This window comes from Antechinus flavipes, chromosome 2, assembly GCF_016432865.1.
Source record: "Antechinus flavipes isolate AdamAnt ecotype Samford, QLD, Australia chromosome 2, AdamAnt_v2, whole genome shotgun sequence".
In the NCBI taxonomy this organism is placed as follows: Eukaryota; Metazoa; Chordata; class Mammalia; order Dasyuromorphia; family Dasyuridae; genus Antechinus; species Antechinus flavipes.
In genome coordinates this window covers 273,460,581-273,477,728 of record NC_067399.1, presented here as the reverse complement: position 1 = coordinate 273,477,728, position 17,148 = coordinate 273,460,581, and the positions used below count along the sequence as shown (strand labels likewise).

Below are 17,148 nucleotides of genomic sequence, written 5' to 3'. Positions count from 1 at the left end.
CTTGGGCATCTGTAAGAGAGCATCTTTGATCTGTACAGTTGCAGCTGGTTGTGATGGGATAGTGTCTTCACTGGCTTCAGGCAGTTTTTCTGAATGGTCATGGACAATTCTGGAACCCAGTCAAATGGATCTAAGTAGAAGCAGTGACACCTTTCGTTGCCACACAACCTGTTGTGGGGGGGGAAGGAGGGAGGAAGCGCTGGTCTTTTGTCAGAAAATCTGAAAATGCCTTAAGATGCTCTTTACCGGATGTAAAAAGATCTTGGATGGGATTACACCTTTCCAAGCCTTACTTTCCTTATCTTTCAAATGGGAATATCTACCTTACCTCTTTCATGGGATCTTCTTTTAGTAGCATGACCTGGTCTTATCAGTAAAAACTAGATTCGGATCCTGCTCTGAGCAAGTCACTTTTAACTCCTGTGTATTAAAAATATAGCCATGGGTTCTAAGCAGATCTCTCACTATCTAGGCTTCCTGTAGGTCATGACTCAGTGAAGAGATATACACAACTCTGAGTTAAACCTGGATTGGTTTCATCTACTTGGTTTGCAGTTTGGAAGAATTTTTAGGCACAAATATTTTCAGACGCAAGAATGTTTTAATATTTTGCTTGAAAAGTTGCAGCAGTAAAGACGTTAGCTACAGAGAACATACCCTAACATCATATAGGTTTAGATAAAGCCGCTGCAGACACCTTATACTAAAGGATCAGAGGTCTAACCAAGCACTTCATGTAAGGGTCTGGAAGATAATAGTTCTTGCCTATTTAAGAGATGCACTAAGAGCAGTCAGCAAGAAAATGGAATCTGAAAAAGCAAGCTAGAGTTCGAACAGCAAATTTAAAGTAGTTACCTTCTCTCACCCTAGCCCATAACCTTTCCTTACTTCCTCAGGGAACCTAGATTCTATGTCAACAGTGCCACACCTGTCTTTGCACTTGTACTGTGTAGATATGTGCATATGGTACCAAAAACATTGGGCAGAAACTTTGGGGCCAGAGTTAAAGACAAAGCTTCTAGGTTGACCAGCTGATTCCCTAAACCCAACCTACTCTAAACCAAAGAAACTCCAATCCAAGGAAAGCAAAGACTGGAATTTTGTGAACAGTTACGATTCTCACTTCAGAGTACAGTCTTTTTAGGTACATGACCAGGAAGCAAGTTAAATGTTAAAAGATACATGATGCTAAAAAAAAAAAAAAAAAAAAAAAAAAAAGATACATGATGCTGACTGTCCAATCATATTGTAGGTAAAGAGATAGACTAGGGATATATTTATACAATGGGCAGCTTAACATTCTAGAAGAAAGATATCTTGTTGCTTCTCAATATCACATTCCACCTAGCTAGTCCAGGCTGGACAAGCAGCAAATAGTCCTTGGAAGTATTTTATTGATTCATTTTGCTTTTACATTACATTATGTTCATTTCTGAATATAATCTTCCCTCTATGTTGAAAGCCTTTTAAGGCCAACATTAGAAAATGGGGGTTTTATTTTGGTAAAGTGAAATAGGTTATTTCAAAATAGCATCGAAATTTGTAATGAAAAGGCTTTGTGGTTTGGGGAAGGGGCAGCCATCATTCACCACAATGAGCCCATATGTGCTGTAATTATGTTCTCTTACCCCACCCCTACCAATCTAGGTGGGGATTCTACCCTTTTCCCATTACCCCAATGGGCTGCTAATAGGATTTAATCATTTATACATCTTAACAATATTTAGCTAACATAAGGCTTCAATATAATGTTTAGCTAACGTAATAAGATGGACTCAAAAATCCTCCTCTTCAAAATGTATTTCATCTTGGGGCTCAAATCCCTTTGCAAAAACTCCTGAAATGCCCCAGACCCCAGTATTTTACTGCAAGCGGTAAAGGAAGAACTGAGTTGGGACGAACCAAGTAGTCTCATAAACCCAGGATACCTATTAAAAACTCCTTTACCTTAAAAGAAAGAAAAAACTTTCCCTCAACGAGTACAAACACATACACATACATAGATATAAAATCCCAATGCTAATTCAGATGCCTAATAACTTTCAGGTGAATTTTACAATCAGAGAAACAAGATCCTATAAGAAGCTTGGGATAAATAGGGGATTATTTGATCTCTTTGTGTTATAGCTCTGAAACATTTTATTTTCATCCTTAAAGAAAATGGGAGAAAAAGAATCTAATTTTTTTTTTCTAAATTCTTAGTTTGTGGCCACATATTAAAAAAATAATAAAATAAAAGATACTTTCAAACAAATGGAGATCTTACGCCCAGCTGAAATCATTTTGTTAAGAGATTGCTCCTCACCTCCCTCAAGGACCAGAGAAATCACGTAGAGATCAATAAACTCAGAAGAAATCAACATTTTAGATCAGGGTTCCTAACTGCTGACCTGAATCCTGTTTACACCTTCAGATGGGCAAATACAATGGCTGTTTTCATGGATGTCTCCTGGAAGTCTCTTTTGGAGCCGTCACAACAGGAAAAGGCCTGTGAAACACCCCAGGGAACAGTCTTCTTCATAAGGAAACATAAGTTTTATAAATGAAATCAAAGTTGTGCCTCAGTCTTTAGCATCTCCTACTCCGTCAGTGTTAATGGCAAACATAGCTTCAGCCTCAGGAAGGCAAGGAGAGTCATAGATCTTGCAAATCCTAGTTTCTCCTCGTCCTTTCCTTAGGTACAGTCTGATTGAAAAAACAAAACAACAAATCATTTATATTACTTGCATTCCAAATTTCAAAGGCCACCTCTGAGTTCTAAACAAGTTTTCCTAAGTTTGCATACTCTGAGGGGAAGAAAATGAGAACTTTTCTGTATTCCTCAGCAACAAAGCTATTTCTGGTCACTCCTCTGTAGATTATCAGGAGAGTGAAATAAGGTTGTGAAGTAATAAGCAAAACGCCTTCTGACCAGGAAGGGCACTGAGAGATTTATATATGTTCCTTAATTTTAGGGACTTTCCTTCTTCTAAAAGTGTTTGCCAACTTAAGTCCATTAATTAATTGCTGAGTTGGGAGCAGTAACAGTAGACTCAAAATACTCCTAAACAACAGACAAAAAAAAAAGTTTAAAAGCCTTTTGTAAGCTGTTTCTGCAATTCTCCCTAGTTTTTTCAAATCAAAATTTTTTTCACACAGTTATTTTTTTAAAGAAATGTAAGCTTACAACAACCATATGAGAAAATACTCCAAAAAGTAAGAGAAATGCAAATTGTTTTAACATTGGTTCCACATTTATACCCATCAGACTGGAAAAGATGACAATTATATGAAGGACTATAAGGAGAAGAGAGATTTTTTTTCATGTTATTGTTTGTTTACTAAGTTTATTTTATTTTTTAAAAAGCTTTTTATTTTCAAAACATATGTATAGGTAGTTTTTTTTATATTTTATTTTATTTTATAATAACTTATATTGACAGAATCCATGCCAGGGTAATTTTTTTTTACAACATTATCTCTTGCACTCGCTTCTATTCCAATTTTTCCTCTCCCTCCCTCCACCCCCTTCCCTAGATGGTAAGCAGTCCTATATATGTTAGATATGTTGCAGTATATCCTAGATACAATATATGTTTGCAGAACCGAACAGTTCTCTTGTTGCATAGGGAGAACTGGATTCAGAAGGTATAAATAACCCGGGAAGAAAAACAAAAATGCAGATAGTTCACATTCATTTCCCAGTGTTCTTTCTTTGGATGTAGCTGCTTCTGTCCATCATTTATCAATTGAAACTCAGGTCTCTTTGTCAAAGAAATCCACTTCCATCAGAATACATCCTCATACCATATTGTTGAAGTGTATAATGATCTCCTGGTTCTGCTCATTTTACTTAGCATCAGTTCATGTAAGTCTCGCCAGTCCTCTCTGTATTCATCCTGCTGGTCATTTCTTACAGAACAATAATATTCCATAACATTCATATACCACAATTTACCCAGCCATTCTTCAATTGATGGGCATCCATTCAATTTCCAGTTTCTAGCCCCTACAAATAGGGCTGCCACAAACATTTTGGCACATACAGGTCCCTTTCCCTTCTTTAGTATTTCTTTGGGATATAAGCCCAGAAGTAACACTGCTGGATCAAAAGATTTGCACAGTTTGATAACTTTTTGGGCATAATTCCAGATTGCTCTCCAGAATGGTTGGATTCATTCACAACTCCACCAACAATGCATCAGTGTCCCAGTTTTCCCGCATCCCCTCCAACATTCATCATTATTTTTTCCTGTCATCTTAGCCAATCTGACAGGTGTGTAGTGGTATCTCAGAGTTGTCTTAATTTGCACTTCTCTGATCAATAATGGTTTGGAACACTCTTTCATATGAGTGGTAATAGTTTCAATTTCATCATCTGAAAATTGTCTGTTCATATCCTTTGACCATTTGTCAATTGGAGAATGGCTTGATTTCTTATAAATTTGAGTCAGTTCTCTATATATTTTGGAAATGAGGCCTTTGTCAGAACCTTTAACTGTGAAGATGTTTTCCCAGTTTGTTGCTTCCCTTTTAATCTTGTTTACATTAGTTTTGTTTGTACAAAGGCTTTTTAATTTGATATAATGAAAATTTCCTACTTTGTGATCAGTAATGGTCCCTACTTCATCTTTGGTCACAAATTTCTTTCTCCTCCACAAGTCTGAGAGATAAACTATCCTATGTTCCTCTAATTTATTTATAATCTCGTTCTTTATGCCTAGGTCATGGACCCATCTTGATCTTATCTTGGTATATGGTGTTAAGTGTGGGTTGTTTGCTAAGTTTATAATTGTTTAAAAGGTATCCTTTAGAATTCAAAAAAAAATTTTTTTAAATGAATGTACCCTGAGGAACTGAGGTAAAAATTATTTTTTTAAAAAAGGCATCCCTCTTCAACAATGAGATGAACCAAATCAGTTCCAATAGAGCAGCAATGAACTGAACCAGCTACACCTAGGGAAAGAACTCTGGGAGATGACTATGAACCACTACATAGAATTCCCAATCCCTCTATTTTTCTCTGCCTGCATTTTTGATTTTTTATCACAAGCTAATTGTACACTATTTCAAAATCTGACTCTTTTTGTACAGCAAAATAACTGGACATGTATACATATATTGTATTTAACTTATACCTTAACATATTTAACATGTATTGGTCAACCTGCCATCTGGGGGAAGGGTGGGGAGGAGGGGAAAAGTTGGAACAAAAGATTTTGCAATTGTCAATGCTGTAAAATTATTTATGCATACATCTTATAAATAAAAAGCTATAATAATTTTTTTTAAAAAAGGCATCTTATGTAAATGAATCTAAATCATTACTATACCTGGTAGTTGAGGCATGTGCAATGATGTTTCCTCCAATGGGTTTTTTGGGATCTGCAGCGAACATAGCTGCCCCATCTACTTGGGCTACCACTTGATTAGTGATTACCACTGCTACACCAAACTGATGGGGGAAAAGACATAGAAAAAATCTCTTTCATTATCATAAACATCAGTAGGCACCTTGACCTATGCTTCCCAAAAAGTTTCACCTGCAACAGGTACAAACAGGTTCGTAGTTATTTGTGTATTTGATCTTTCAGCTCAAGTTGATCATAAGCTTCTTAGAAGCAGTATTTATGCCATGACTATCTTGAGAACCTGGCAGAATGCTTCACATTGAGTAGGCCCTTAACTGCCTAAATTTTACATTTTGGTGATTAGAAATTGTTCTCATCCTTTTTGGCAAGATTCACTGTATAGATTAAAATTGAAATAAGGTGCTCCCTCACTATTGCCCCAGCAGCTCTACCTCATCAGCAAGTCGTAGGAGCATCCGAAGGAACCTGGCTAAGTGCATCTGTCTGGCTGATAGCTCCCCTCGGCCAGAGTAATCCGTTCGATAGAGGGCTGTAGCACTATCCACAATTAATAATGCATACCTAAGGAGCAAGGAACAGAGAGATACAGTGAAGCACTTTTTTGCTTAAGTCTGATTCAGTCTTCTTTTTACCCAAAATCTTACATACATCTCACACACACACACACATACACACACACACACACACACAGGTGTATGTGTGTATATATGTGTGTGTGTGTGTGTTCAGCCATTTATATAAATAATTAAAAGAAAAAATGTGATTCAAAAATAGCCATTGTGGTGAGAGTGCAGGATTCCTCCAATGAACATATGTTTCTGATATGAGTATAAATTCAGTTGTTCAGTCATTTAGGTCATCTCTGACTCGCCATGACCCATTTTCTTCTCCAGTTCATTTTACCGATAAGGAACTGAAACAAACAGGGTTAAGTGACTTGCCCACTGTTTGAGGTCCGTTTTGAACTCATAGAGATGAGTTCCTTACTCCAGGCCCAGCATTCTTATCAATTGCATCACCTAATTGCCAAAATTCCTTACTTTCTCACCATAAGTTCAGCTGTATTAGTCTAATTTTTAAAGATAATTTGTCATGGGTCACACAGCAAGTCTCCCCTTTCTTTTCCCATGTCCAGTCTCTAATCAGCCTGCACACATTTTAGTACTGGATTTCCTTAAGTGAGAGCATCATTACCATCTGCTTCCAAACATACCTGGATTCAACCATCATGGCTGAAGCCTGATAGAGGAGCTGGGTTTGGTGGTCAGTGTTGAAGCCTCGAGCATATGCCACATTATCCAAGACATCACTGCCAGACAGGCCATATCTAGTCAGAACATTACAATAAGATGAAAAAGCTAAGGCAGAGAGAAAATGATTCTCTGGGATCATTTGACTAGAAGGTTTCAAACCTAGATAAGAATAAACATTTCTAAAAGAAAAATGCAAACTATTAACCATATAAAAATGCTCTAAACCTCTAACATTAAGATAAATAATGATTTTTACTTCAACTCATCGAATTGGCAAAGATAATAAAAGAGAGCAGGTCAATGTTGAAGGGATTTTGGAAAGACTGGCATTATACTATATACTTTTACAATTATCTTATTTGATCCTAATACCCTCATGAGGTGGATATTATAATACACATTCCACAGTTGAAGAAATTGAGGCAGATTTGGCCAGGCCCATATATTAGTGTTTGAAGCTGGATTTGTATTCAGATCTCCCTGACTCCAGAGCCTGGTGCTCTAAACACTGTATCATCCAGTTGTCTCAAAATGTTTAACTCAGTAATTCTACTGTCAAGTATATAAGCCAAGAAAGTTTAAAAAAAGATGTAATTCTCAGTAAAAGTCCAAAAGTCCTACCTTCTGCCAGAAGCTTCACCCCATCCTTAATCTTAATATCTTCTGAGATTATTTACAATATATCCTGACTATTTCTTGTTTGTACAGTTGTTGGCCTGCTGTTTTCCCTATAGTGATCTCCTTGAAAGCATGTAAGAGGTGCTATTGGATGTTGTTGATTGACAGGTCTAAAAATTATAGCAAAAAATTGGCAACAAAGAGTTGCCTAAGTGATTGAGAAATCACTGAATAAACTGTGGCATATGACTGGAATGGAATGGAATTTTAATGCTCTCTAGAAAAAAAGATTTGAGGAATTCTAGGGAAAAAATTAGAAGCTTTTTTAAAAATGGAAATTAATACCAGAGTCAAGGAGAACTGGATCATAATACATAATTATAAATAACATGGTCCCACAGGGAAGATGATGAAATACACTGTCCATCTCTGGGTAGAAGTAAGGGATTAAGGATGCAGAATATTGCATGTACCATCAGACATGATTAATTTTTCTTAATTACAAGGGAATATGATAGTGGAAGTTGAGAAATGATTGTGGTATTTAAAAAACTCAATAGGCAAAAAAAGTACTTGAACTGTCTTTACACAGAAATTCAGTGGTTCTCCTTAAGCCAAAAAGAAAATTCTCATAAATATCAAAATATCCAAGTGGTACTTTCTTTGGCCACAATGGATGAATGCTCACTGCCTGAGAAATGGCAACAAATGGTATCACATATACTCAAAGTATCAGTGGGCGTGTTCTTCTCTTTCTTTTTATATAATCTTTCTTACAAGGCTTTGGGGGAAGAAAATAGGAGAAGCATATTCAGAAGCAAATATAATGTAAAAACAAAAGGCATCAATAAAACTTTAAAAATCTAGTGAATGGGAACGAAGAGGACTTTGGTCATGATATTGAAATTTTTGTAGCACCAGTAAAACTTTTAGTTCTGGTTAGGATACAGAATTGATCAGATGCTTGTTCAAATATTGTTTTCTGGTCTAACACTCTCATGGTGTTTAGAGATCATCTAGTCAGATATCCTTGTTTTATATGGTCCTATGGTCTTTCCATGACCCCGTGCTGCTACCTATAATTTAAGTGGTGGTAGTATTATTATATCATTGTTGAACTTGATTATAAAATATACACAGGATACTGTGAAATTCTTTCAAATGTTACAGAACAAACTCCCTCCTGCCCCCAGATATTTGAACAAAGAATGCAGCCTGGGATCTATAATACTGTGTTCAAGACATTTTTCAAAATGCAATCTTTTATCACCCCTTGCCTCTTTTCTACAGCATGAGAAAAGAAATTGGTCTATCAGAGGTTACAACCTGGAGAAATCTTCAATTTTCAGAAGTCTGTGAAGATGATAAAAATGGAACAACAGAAGCAGAAACTGCTGATAGTGTTAGTTCAGAAAATTAGACTTGAGTAACCAAAAAAATTTGGGTTTTCCTTCCTTTTTTCTTAGCTTCTATACGGAAAAACCATTTTCATCTGGCTACCTCACACTGCAGAAGTGATTTACAAAAGTTCACTTAAAAAGTCACAATTCAGTCCATTTGCTTTTGAACTCACCTTTTTCTGCCCAAATCCTCATCCAAGTACAGTACTTGAGTTTGGGGGACAGAAGTCTTAGATTCTATTTTTGGTTGTGCCACTTACTCACCTTCTTATCTTGGGCAACTGACTTCTACCTGATGCTGTTTCCTTTCCTTACCGACAAATGGGAATATTTAAATCTCTTTCTCTCTAGGGTTTGGGGTGTAAGGCCTGTGCAGAAAAACACTTTGTTCCTCCTGCAGAATTAGACACCTGGGGGCTGGTGGTGTTCTCGAAGCCAAAGATTCTTTGACTCTACAGCTGGTCTGAAAGGCTGCATCCTCTGTCTGGTCAGAGGAAAGTTTTTTTCCTGGATTAATTACACCCAAAGTTATATTTTCAAAACCAGAAAGATTTGCCAAGAAGTACTGCTGTGTTTTGCTGAAATTCAGGCCAGGAAATTCCAATCCTCTCCAACGGATAGAAATAGAAACAATTTTGAAATTCACGACTAAATCCCTAAACTACTACTCCAGAAGGGAATCCAGAGATGCTGTTCTACACCTTAAGCTTCACCAAGCAATCACTCAAAAGCAATGGCAGCCAAGGGCCCACTCAGAATTTAGATTAGAGTGTTCTCAAACCAAAGGGGTAGAGGAACAGCCTAAGCATGATAGAAACAAAAGCTCTCATCAGCTGGAAGGAAATCCAGCTATCATTAGCAAAGAGAATGAGGGTGACTGAATCAACTTTATTTCTTTTCAGATGCATAAATGATACTTGAGATTTTGTAACTTTGCAGTGTGGCTTCTACCACACTTGGGGTTCTCACTAGTGCATTTGGATGAATGAGTCTGACACTTCAATTTATGTTTGGAGCTCAATAAATGGTTATCACCATAAAGCATACTTCTGCCTCCTTTTAAACACAAAAGAAAATGAGACATTCTGTTTCTTAAAATCATATTCACTTTTACCATAACCATTTCCACTTCAGACATAAAAAAAATGTCATAAGAGCTATATTGAACAAATTCTCTTCTGATACAGAAATAACTTTTCATTTACATGTGATGCCTTAATGGGAATCATTTCCTTCCAGACCATTCTGGTTTAAAAGCTTCTACAACAAAGTGGGACCTTATCTTAAGATCATCAATTAAAATAATCAATTAGCAAAATAATACAGAACCACCTAGAAGCAGCTTAATTCCAGATGCTGGCACATAGCAGGTACTTAATAAATGCCTGCTGATTGATTGATGAATTCAGTAACCATTGACACCTTATGTTTTTCATCTCTATGAAATCTTTATAAGAATAGCCCATACACACATTATCAGCATCCTTGACTGAGAGAGAATAGGCAAATTTTCCAAGGTAATTTCCTTTAATAAACCAAAGTCTATCACATAATTGGTAAGAGAAGTAGGGCAATTAGAAGATCCCACCAATGGAAATGAGTAGGACCAGGGCAATCAATGATCAAGCATGACTAGAGAAGACTGATAAGGAGGCAGCTTCCCAACTCTTGGCAGAGGGGTCATGGGCCAGAGATACAGAATGAGAAGCATATCTTCAAATGGATGGTCAATGCATACATTTGTTTTGTTGACTATTTCCATTGAGAAAGAGCTTTTCTTGGGGAAAGGGAAATGAATAATCATACTGATACAAAGGAAAAAAAAATCAATGTAACATATTATATGCACATTACAAATTCAAAGTATCACACAAGTCTTTATGGATTTCCTTTGTGTAAGGAAACACTCTTGTTGATATTTGTCAAGTTCACAAAAATAATAATAAAAAAAATTTTAAAACATACTTGCCAAGGTAAACAAAAATAAAATGAAAACTGAAAATGATGATGGATAATACCATATAAAATGTCCCTTGTTTAATGATCCTCTGATTATCAATTAAGGGATATGATAGGGAAATCCCAAATGCTTGGATTTCTTATCCTTTAGACATCTTTGTTGTTAATTTAACTATAGTTAACAAGCAAATGAAGATTCTAATTGCCCTGATGATGGCATATGCAATTGGAGAGAAAACTCATTGATTCATTGAAAACTCAGCACTCAGATAGGCATTACAGCTAGATAAATAAGCTGGGTTCAAATTAAGTAAAGGACAAAGAGCAGGTTAGATATCATGAAGGAATCTGTGCCTCACATACAGTGTCTTTTTAACATCAATATTCTTCTGTTTAAGCTATATTGCTGCCAATCATGAAACAACAAACACTTCAGAAGATTCAAGCTAGTAAATAGATGACTCAAAGGGCAGTGGCCAGGTATACATGGATAGTTAACCACTTATGATTTGTTTGAAAGTCATATAAAAATTTCAAAGTCATTTATAAAGACTTTGGTCATGTAGTGAAAGTAACTGGTAACAAATGGACAACAAGCATTGTACTGGTAGCCATGAAATATAAAAAGAATCAGAGAAAGAAAGGTCCCTTACATAGGAGACAAATCGTGTAAGGAAGGACACGGACAAGAAATGCACACGAATGGATTGTCTATCCTACAATACCAAGCATGTAATCACTGTCTTGACTGCTGAGTGTACACTCAAGCAGACCAGTCTATCTGGGCAGCTTCAGACTTCCTCCCCTCCCTCCATCCCAGACACCTGGAGTGTTGCCCAGCTTTGCTATTACATGTATATCCGCCTCCAGAGCTGGGATGAGTTAAAAGATACACACCAGCACTGCTTCTGGAAAAAAGCAGAACAATCACCTGCCCTCTGGCTCTCCTTACCAATCCTACGACTCCCCAAATCAAAACTTCCTTACCTATCTTACTCTATTCATAACATTATCATTTCCGTAAGGAAGATACTCTTCCTTAGATAGGAAGAGTATCTAAGCTATACATACCCTTTGCTCAAATGACACCACCCCTAGGCTTCAAACCTCCAGAGTTCAAAAAAAAAAGGACTCATCTAAACAAAAATGTTTATAGCAGTTATTTATATTAAAGCAAACAACTGGAGAAAAATGGGACATCTATCAATTAGGGTGTGGCTGATTATAGAATTTTATTACACTAAAAAGGAATATTTTCTTTTATCGTTGTTGTTCAATATTTTTTATTTCCCTTGACTTAATAGTAGTTTATTTTTTCTAATAACATGTAAAGATAGAGTTTTCAATATTTATTTTCCCAAGACTTTGAGGTCCAAATTTTTTCTTCCTCCTTCCCTTGGCCTCCCCCACAAGATAACAAGCAATCTGATAAAGGTTATCCATGTACAACCACTTTAAACATACTTTCATATTAGTCATGTAATGAAAGAAAAATCAGAACAAAAAGAGAAAAACCATGAGAAAGAAAAAAACAAACAAAAAAATGAAAATAGTATATATGCTTTGATCCACATTCAGTCTCCATAGTTCTCTAACAAGATTATTAGAAGTAGAATTGTCTTGGATCATTATCACTGAGAAGAGAGCTAAGTCTAACATATAGTTGATCACCATACAATTTTGTTGTTGTTGTGTATAATGTTCTCCCTTCAGTATCAGTTCATGTTTAAGTCCAGGCTTTTCTGAAATCAGCCTCCTTATCAGTTCTAGAATATCAGGACAGTTTTCCCTGATAATTTCTTGAAAGATGATGTCTAGGCTCTTTTTCTTGATCATGGGTTTCAGGTACACCAATAATTTAAAAATTATCTTTCCTGAATCTATTTTTCAGGTCAATTGTTTTTTTGATGAGATAATTCACAGTATTTTCTATTTTTCATTCTTTTGATTTGGCCTTTTCTATTTCTCATAGTCATTAGTTTCCATTTGCTCAATTCTAATTTTTAAGGGATTATTTTCCTCACTAAGCTTTTATATCTGCTTTCCCATATGGCTAATTGTTTTTTTTTATTAATATTTTATTTTATTTAATAATAACTTTATATTGACAGAATCCATTCCAGGGTAATTTTTTTACAACATTATACCTTGCACTCATTTCTGTTCCGATTTTTCCCCTCCCTCCCTCCACCCCCTCCCCTAGATGGCAAGCAGTCCTATATCTAACATATATATATCTAACATATAACATATCCTTTATATGTTAGATATGTTACAGTATATCCTAGATACAATATATGTTTGCAGAACTTAACAGTTCTCTTGTTGCACAGGGAGAATTGGATTCAGAAGGTAAATATAACCTGGGAAGAAAAACAAAAATGCAGATAGTTCACGATGTAGCTGCTTCTGTCCATCATTTATCAATTGAAACTCAGTTAGGTCTCTTTGTCTAAGAAATCCACTTCCATCAGAATACATCCTCATACAATATCGTTGTCGAAGTGTATAATGATCTCCTGGTTCTGCTCATTTCACTTTGGCTAATTGTTTTTAAAGATAGTCTTCTCTTCATTAGCTTTTTGTATTCCTTTTTGTATCACTCTCTTCCCAATTTTTCCTCTATCTCTCTTACTTGATTTTCAAAATCCTGTTTGAGCTCTTCTGTGGCCTGAGCCCAATTCTTATAATTCTTATTTTTCTTGGAAGCTTCAATTTTATTATCTTCTTCTGAGTATATGTCTTGATCTTCCATGTCAACATAGTAACTTTTTATGCTCAAAATCTTTTTCTGTTGTCTGCTCATTTTCCCAGCCAGTTACTTGGCTTTTAACTCCTTGTTAAAGTTGGGTTCTGTTTCCAGGATTGAGGGTGTAATGTCCCTCCAAGCTTCAGGGGTTTTGTGCGCTGCTTTCAAATTTTTCTAGGGACTTGACCACAAGCATTTTTTTGCCCTCAAACTGTTCCACTGTGGCTCTAAGTTCTAGTGTGCTAAAGGAAGAGAGTACTTTCTCAGTGCTGGTAAAGAGACCTCCTGTGAAGCTGCCATTACCACCCTCACCCATATCTACTGCTGGTGTGCTTATTTCCCGAGGCCCCCTCATCCTATTGACAAACCTTTTCTGCTGACCTTCCAAGTCTTTGGTGTTTTTGGCTGAGAGATCTGGAAACTACCAGTATAGTTACTGATTCAGAAGTTTAAGGCTTACTCCTGTTTTAACAGCACGCTGGCTGCACTGACCTCCCACTTTTGTACCATAGTCTCCCTCCTCGTAACCTTTCCAAGTTATCTTTGGTTGGAAAATTGTTCCACTCTTTTTGTGGGTTCTAATGCTCTAAAATTTGTTTAGAATCATTATTTAAAGAAATCTGGAGGGGTTTGAGGGAGAGCTTGGAGTATCCCTGCCCTTACTCCACTATCTTGGCTTTCCTCTCTGCTCATCATTTCTTATAGAACAATAATATTCCATTATATTCACATATTACAATTTATTTAGTCATTTCCCAATTAATGGGTATCCCCAAATTTTTTAATTCCTTGCCACCACCACCACCACCACCAAAACAAAACCAAAACAACAACAAAAAAAAACCACACTACTACAAACATTTTTTGTACATGTGAGTCGTTTTCCCCAAAAGGGATGTATTCACAGAAATCTGGGAGAACTCATATGAACTAATACATAGTGAAATGAATAGAACAAAGAGGACATTTTATACGGTGTAAGATTGTGAAGAAAAACAATTTTGAAAGACTGTTCAATGCATTGGTCAACAGCAACTTCAGAGAACTGATGAGAAAGCAAGCACTGGACCTCAGGGGCAGAATTAGATATATATATTTTTGGCAAATGCCATATACAGCAAACATGTGGATTTGTTTTATTTGACAATGTTATTTGTTTTAAAGATTGTGTTTACGATGTTGGAATTTATTAAATACTCTTAAAAGGCAAGCTGTATAGAATAGATTTAGTAGAATCTTTTCTAATGTTTGATTTTGTACATGAAAATGTTCTCTTTGGGGGGAAGTATTCATTAAATGCAGGGAAAATGCATTTTTTCTTTTTTAAAAGAATGTAATCTCCTTAAGGAGCAAAAACTGTCTTCACTTTTATATCTGCATTCCCAGGATCTAGCAAAGTACCTGGTATTAAATGCACCTAGTGGGTATTACATGCCTTTTCATTTATTTACATAGTGCTTTAAGGTTTGCAAAGTACTTTTTATACATTATCACATTATCTTTATAAATAGTTTGTAAGCTAGGCACTAGATTGTAATAGGTCCGTTTTAAAATGAGGAAATTGAGTCAAAGAAATTCAAAGGAGTTAAAGAATTTGTTCATTTGATAACCACTTGATCACAGTTGGTAACTTTCAGAAGAATTTGAACTCAGGTCTTTCTCTCTTGGTTCCAATTCTGCAATCTTTCCATATTCTCTTGCAGACCATGGATCTACTGAAATATCTCCACAAAATGCTGAACTGGGGCAAGGTTTCTGTAATCCTAATTCTGCCAGAATCTGAGACAACAGTCAGTATGTACTGCAGGATGGAGTTCTGGCTGTTATTGAGGCATACACCGTCACAATTTGTCTCTCAGAGCACTAGAGCATAAAGCCCTTATTTTCTCTTCAAATAACAATGTTTGTTCATTAGTCCAGGAATATTTGAGCACTTTGTAAGGCAGCTGGAAGATCAATGGAGCAATGCCCTAATACAACCTCTACTGCCATTAATCAAAAATTCTAGCTGAGAGATAAACTGTTCCTGTGGGTTCTCAACATCGGGCATTAGACACACTAGTTAAAGGGGAATTGTTAGGGATGCCAGGGCTTGAAGAATTAGGGAGTCATTTTGGGTTCTGGTCAAGCTACACCAACCTGCTTCAATACCTTGATAAAATGTAATAAGGTAAAAGCCTCACTTCGAAGAGACAACATATTCCACTAAACTATAGCTATAGATATGGTGAATAAAAATAAATTAGGAGGTTTTTTATTTTTCCTTCTTGTTCAATATAAAAGAGGAAGTAATCTTTGTTGCTCAGAAAATATATCAGATGATCTGCTATCAATAGAGGGAGAGTGTTCTCACCTTCAAGGGGCCACAGCAGGTTTACTGCTAATGGAAAGCATTCTTCTTGTTCTACTTCCCACACATCCCAGCACACCCCCTTGAAAGATCTTAAGCTCCAGGCAACTATGATTAATCCCTTAATTGGGAGTGGCTTCTTGGGAGTAAGAACACTCTATCACCACAAGAGGGTGCTCTTTCTCTGAATAAAGGGAACTCGTAGTGGTTCCATGAGAAAGGGTTGTCATACAACAGGAAAATTATGCCATAAAAGCCTGAATTGGGTTAATGTTCATAAATAACAGGTTGAGCTTAAGCAGTGTTGGCAAATGTATTAATTATGGCACTCTCAATGCTTTCGCTGTGAAAAATAATCATATATTAGCTTAAGCAGACCCTGGGCCTTACTTTACAAAGCCCATTTTGAGGGATTATTGATAGATGTAAAATGTATACAATTAACACATACATATGAAATTCAAGCAGGAAAAATTTTCCTAACAGGTGGGAATGAATATAATAACACTAATATGAATGACCACCACCAGTTCACATTTATATAGCATTTGAAGGCTGACAGAGTGAGTATAAGCATCCTGGGAAAATGGCCAGTACAAACATCCCTGACTATTTGGGTGCTCATGGAGGGGGTGAAACAGCTCACCTGGGTCATGTAGCTACTCAAGTGTCTGAGCCAGGATTCAAACCCAAGTTTCTGGCTTAGCTTCAAGCCAAGTGCACCACACTGGCCCTCATAATTAAAGATCATTTTATTCAGCAAAAGAATTGCAAAAATGGTCCTAATGAAAAATTTCCTAAACTCTGTTCACAATTTGTGAACATTCGCCAAAGACTAACCTACAATATGCTAAAGAGAAATGATAAAATACCTAAAATAAAGTTCTCCAACTATGGGTGCTGTCTCTTTTGGATGAATGGGATCCAATGTAGAAATATACATCTCCTTAAAACAAAAGTCACCAAGGGGAAATCTGTTCTAATTTCTTACCACAGCCCAGATAATTTGTGCCTCAGTGAGACTGTCTTATGGCTCAGGCTCAGACTAAGAGACAAAGGCAAAAAACAGGACCAAATTCCCCCCTACCCTCTATAAATCAGAGATAATTTCAGTCACCTTTTCACCATAACTCCACTGCTGTGAGGATGTAAACAATTGGGTTTGTATCAATGTGGAGTTATGACTAGAGAAGCTATGGTTCTTGGCCATGTAACTTGGCCATTTAACAGGAATTCCAATTCACTTCCAAGGCTTCAGGTGACAAGGAAAAAAATTATCCTTGATGTGATCATGAATTAGATTCTAGGTGACAGGTGACATAAGCTTATGAGCTGATTTGAAGATTCTAGCTGAAAAGTAGAGCTGCCCTGATTAAAACAAACAAACTCACCTATTTTAAAGGGTCACACCAAGAATTACATCTGAACAGCTTTAGAAGGGATACTTTTAGAGAAGTAAAGGAACGTC

At 36.4% G+C, this 17,148-nt stretch overlaps 1 protein-coding gene across 1 annotated transcript in view; it reads right to left on the bottom strand.

Annotated features, from left to right (window-relative positions):
- Window positions 1-581: 581 nt before the first annotated feature.
- RAD51 (RAD51 recombinase) overlaps window positions 582-17,148 on the bottom strand; it is a 41,829-nt gene continuing 25,262 nt past the window's right edge. Inside the window, exons 7-10 of the mRNA XM_051977091.1 lie at window positions 6,565-6,678; window positions 5,783-5,912; window positions 5,313-5,434; window positions 582-2,685 (exon numbers count right to left, since the gene is read on the bottom strand). Coding sequence (XP_051833051.1) covers window positions 2,562-2,685; window positions 5,313-5,434; window positions 5,783-5,912; window positions 6,565-6,678 — 490 coding nt within the window. The 3' untranslated portion in view covers window positions 582-2,561. The remainder of the gene's footprint in view (window positions 2,686-5,312; window positions 5,435-5,782; window positions 5,913-6,564; window positions 6,679-17,148) is intronic.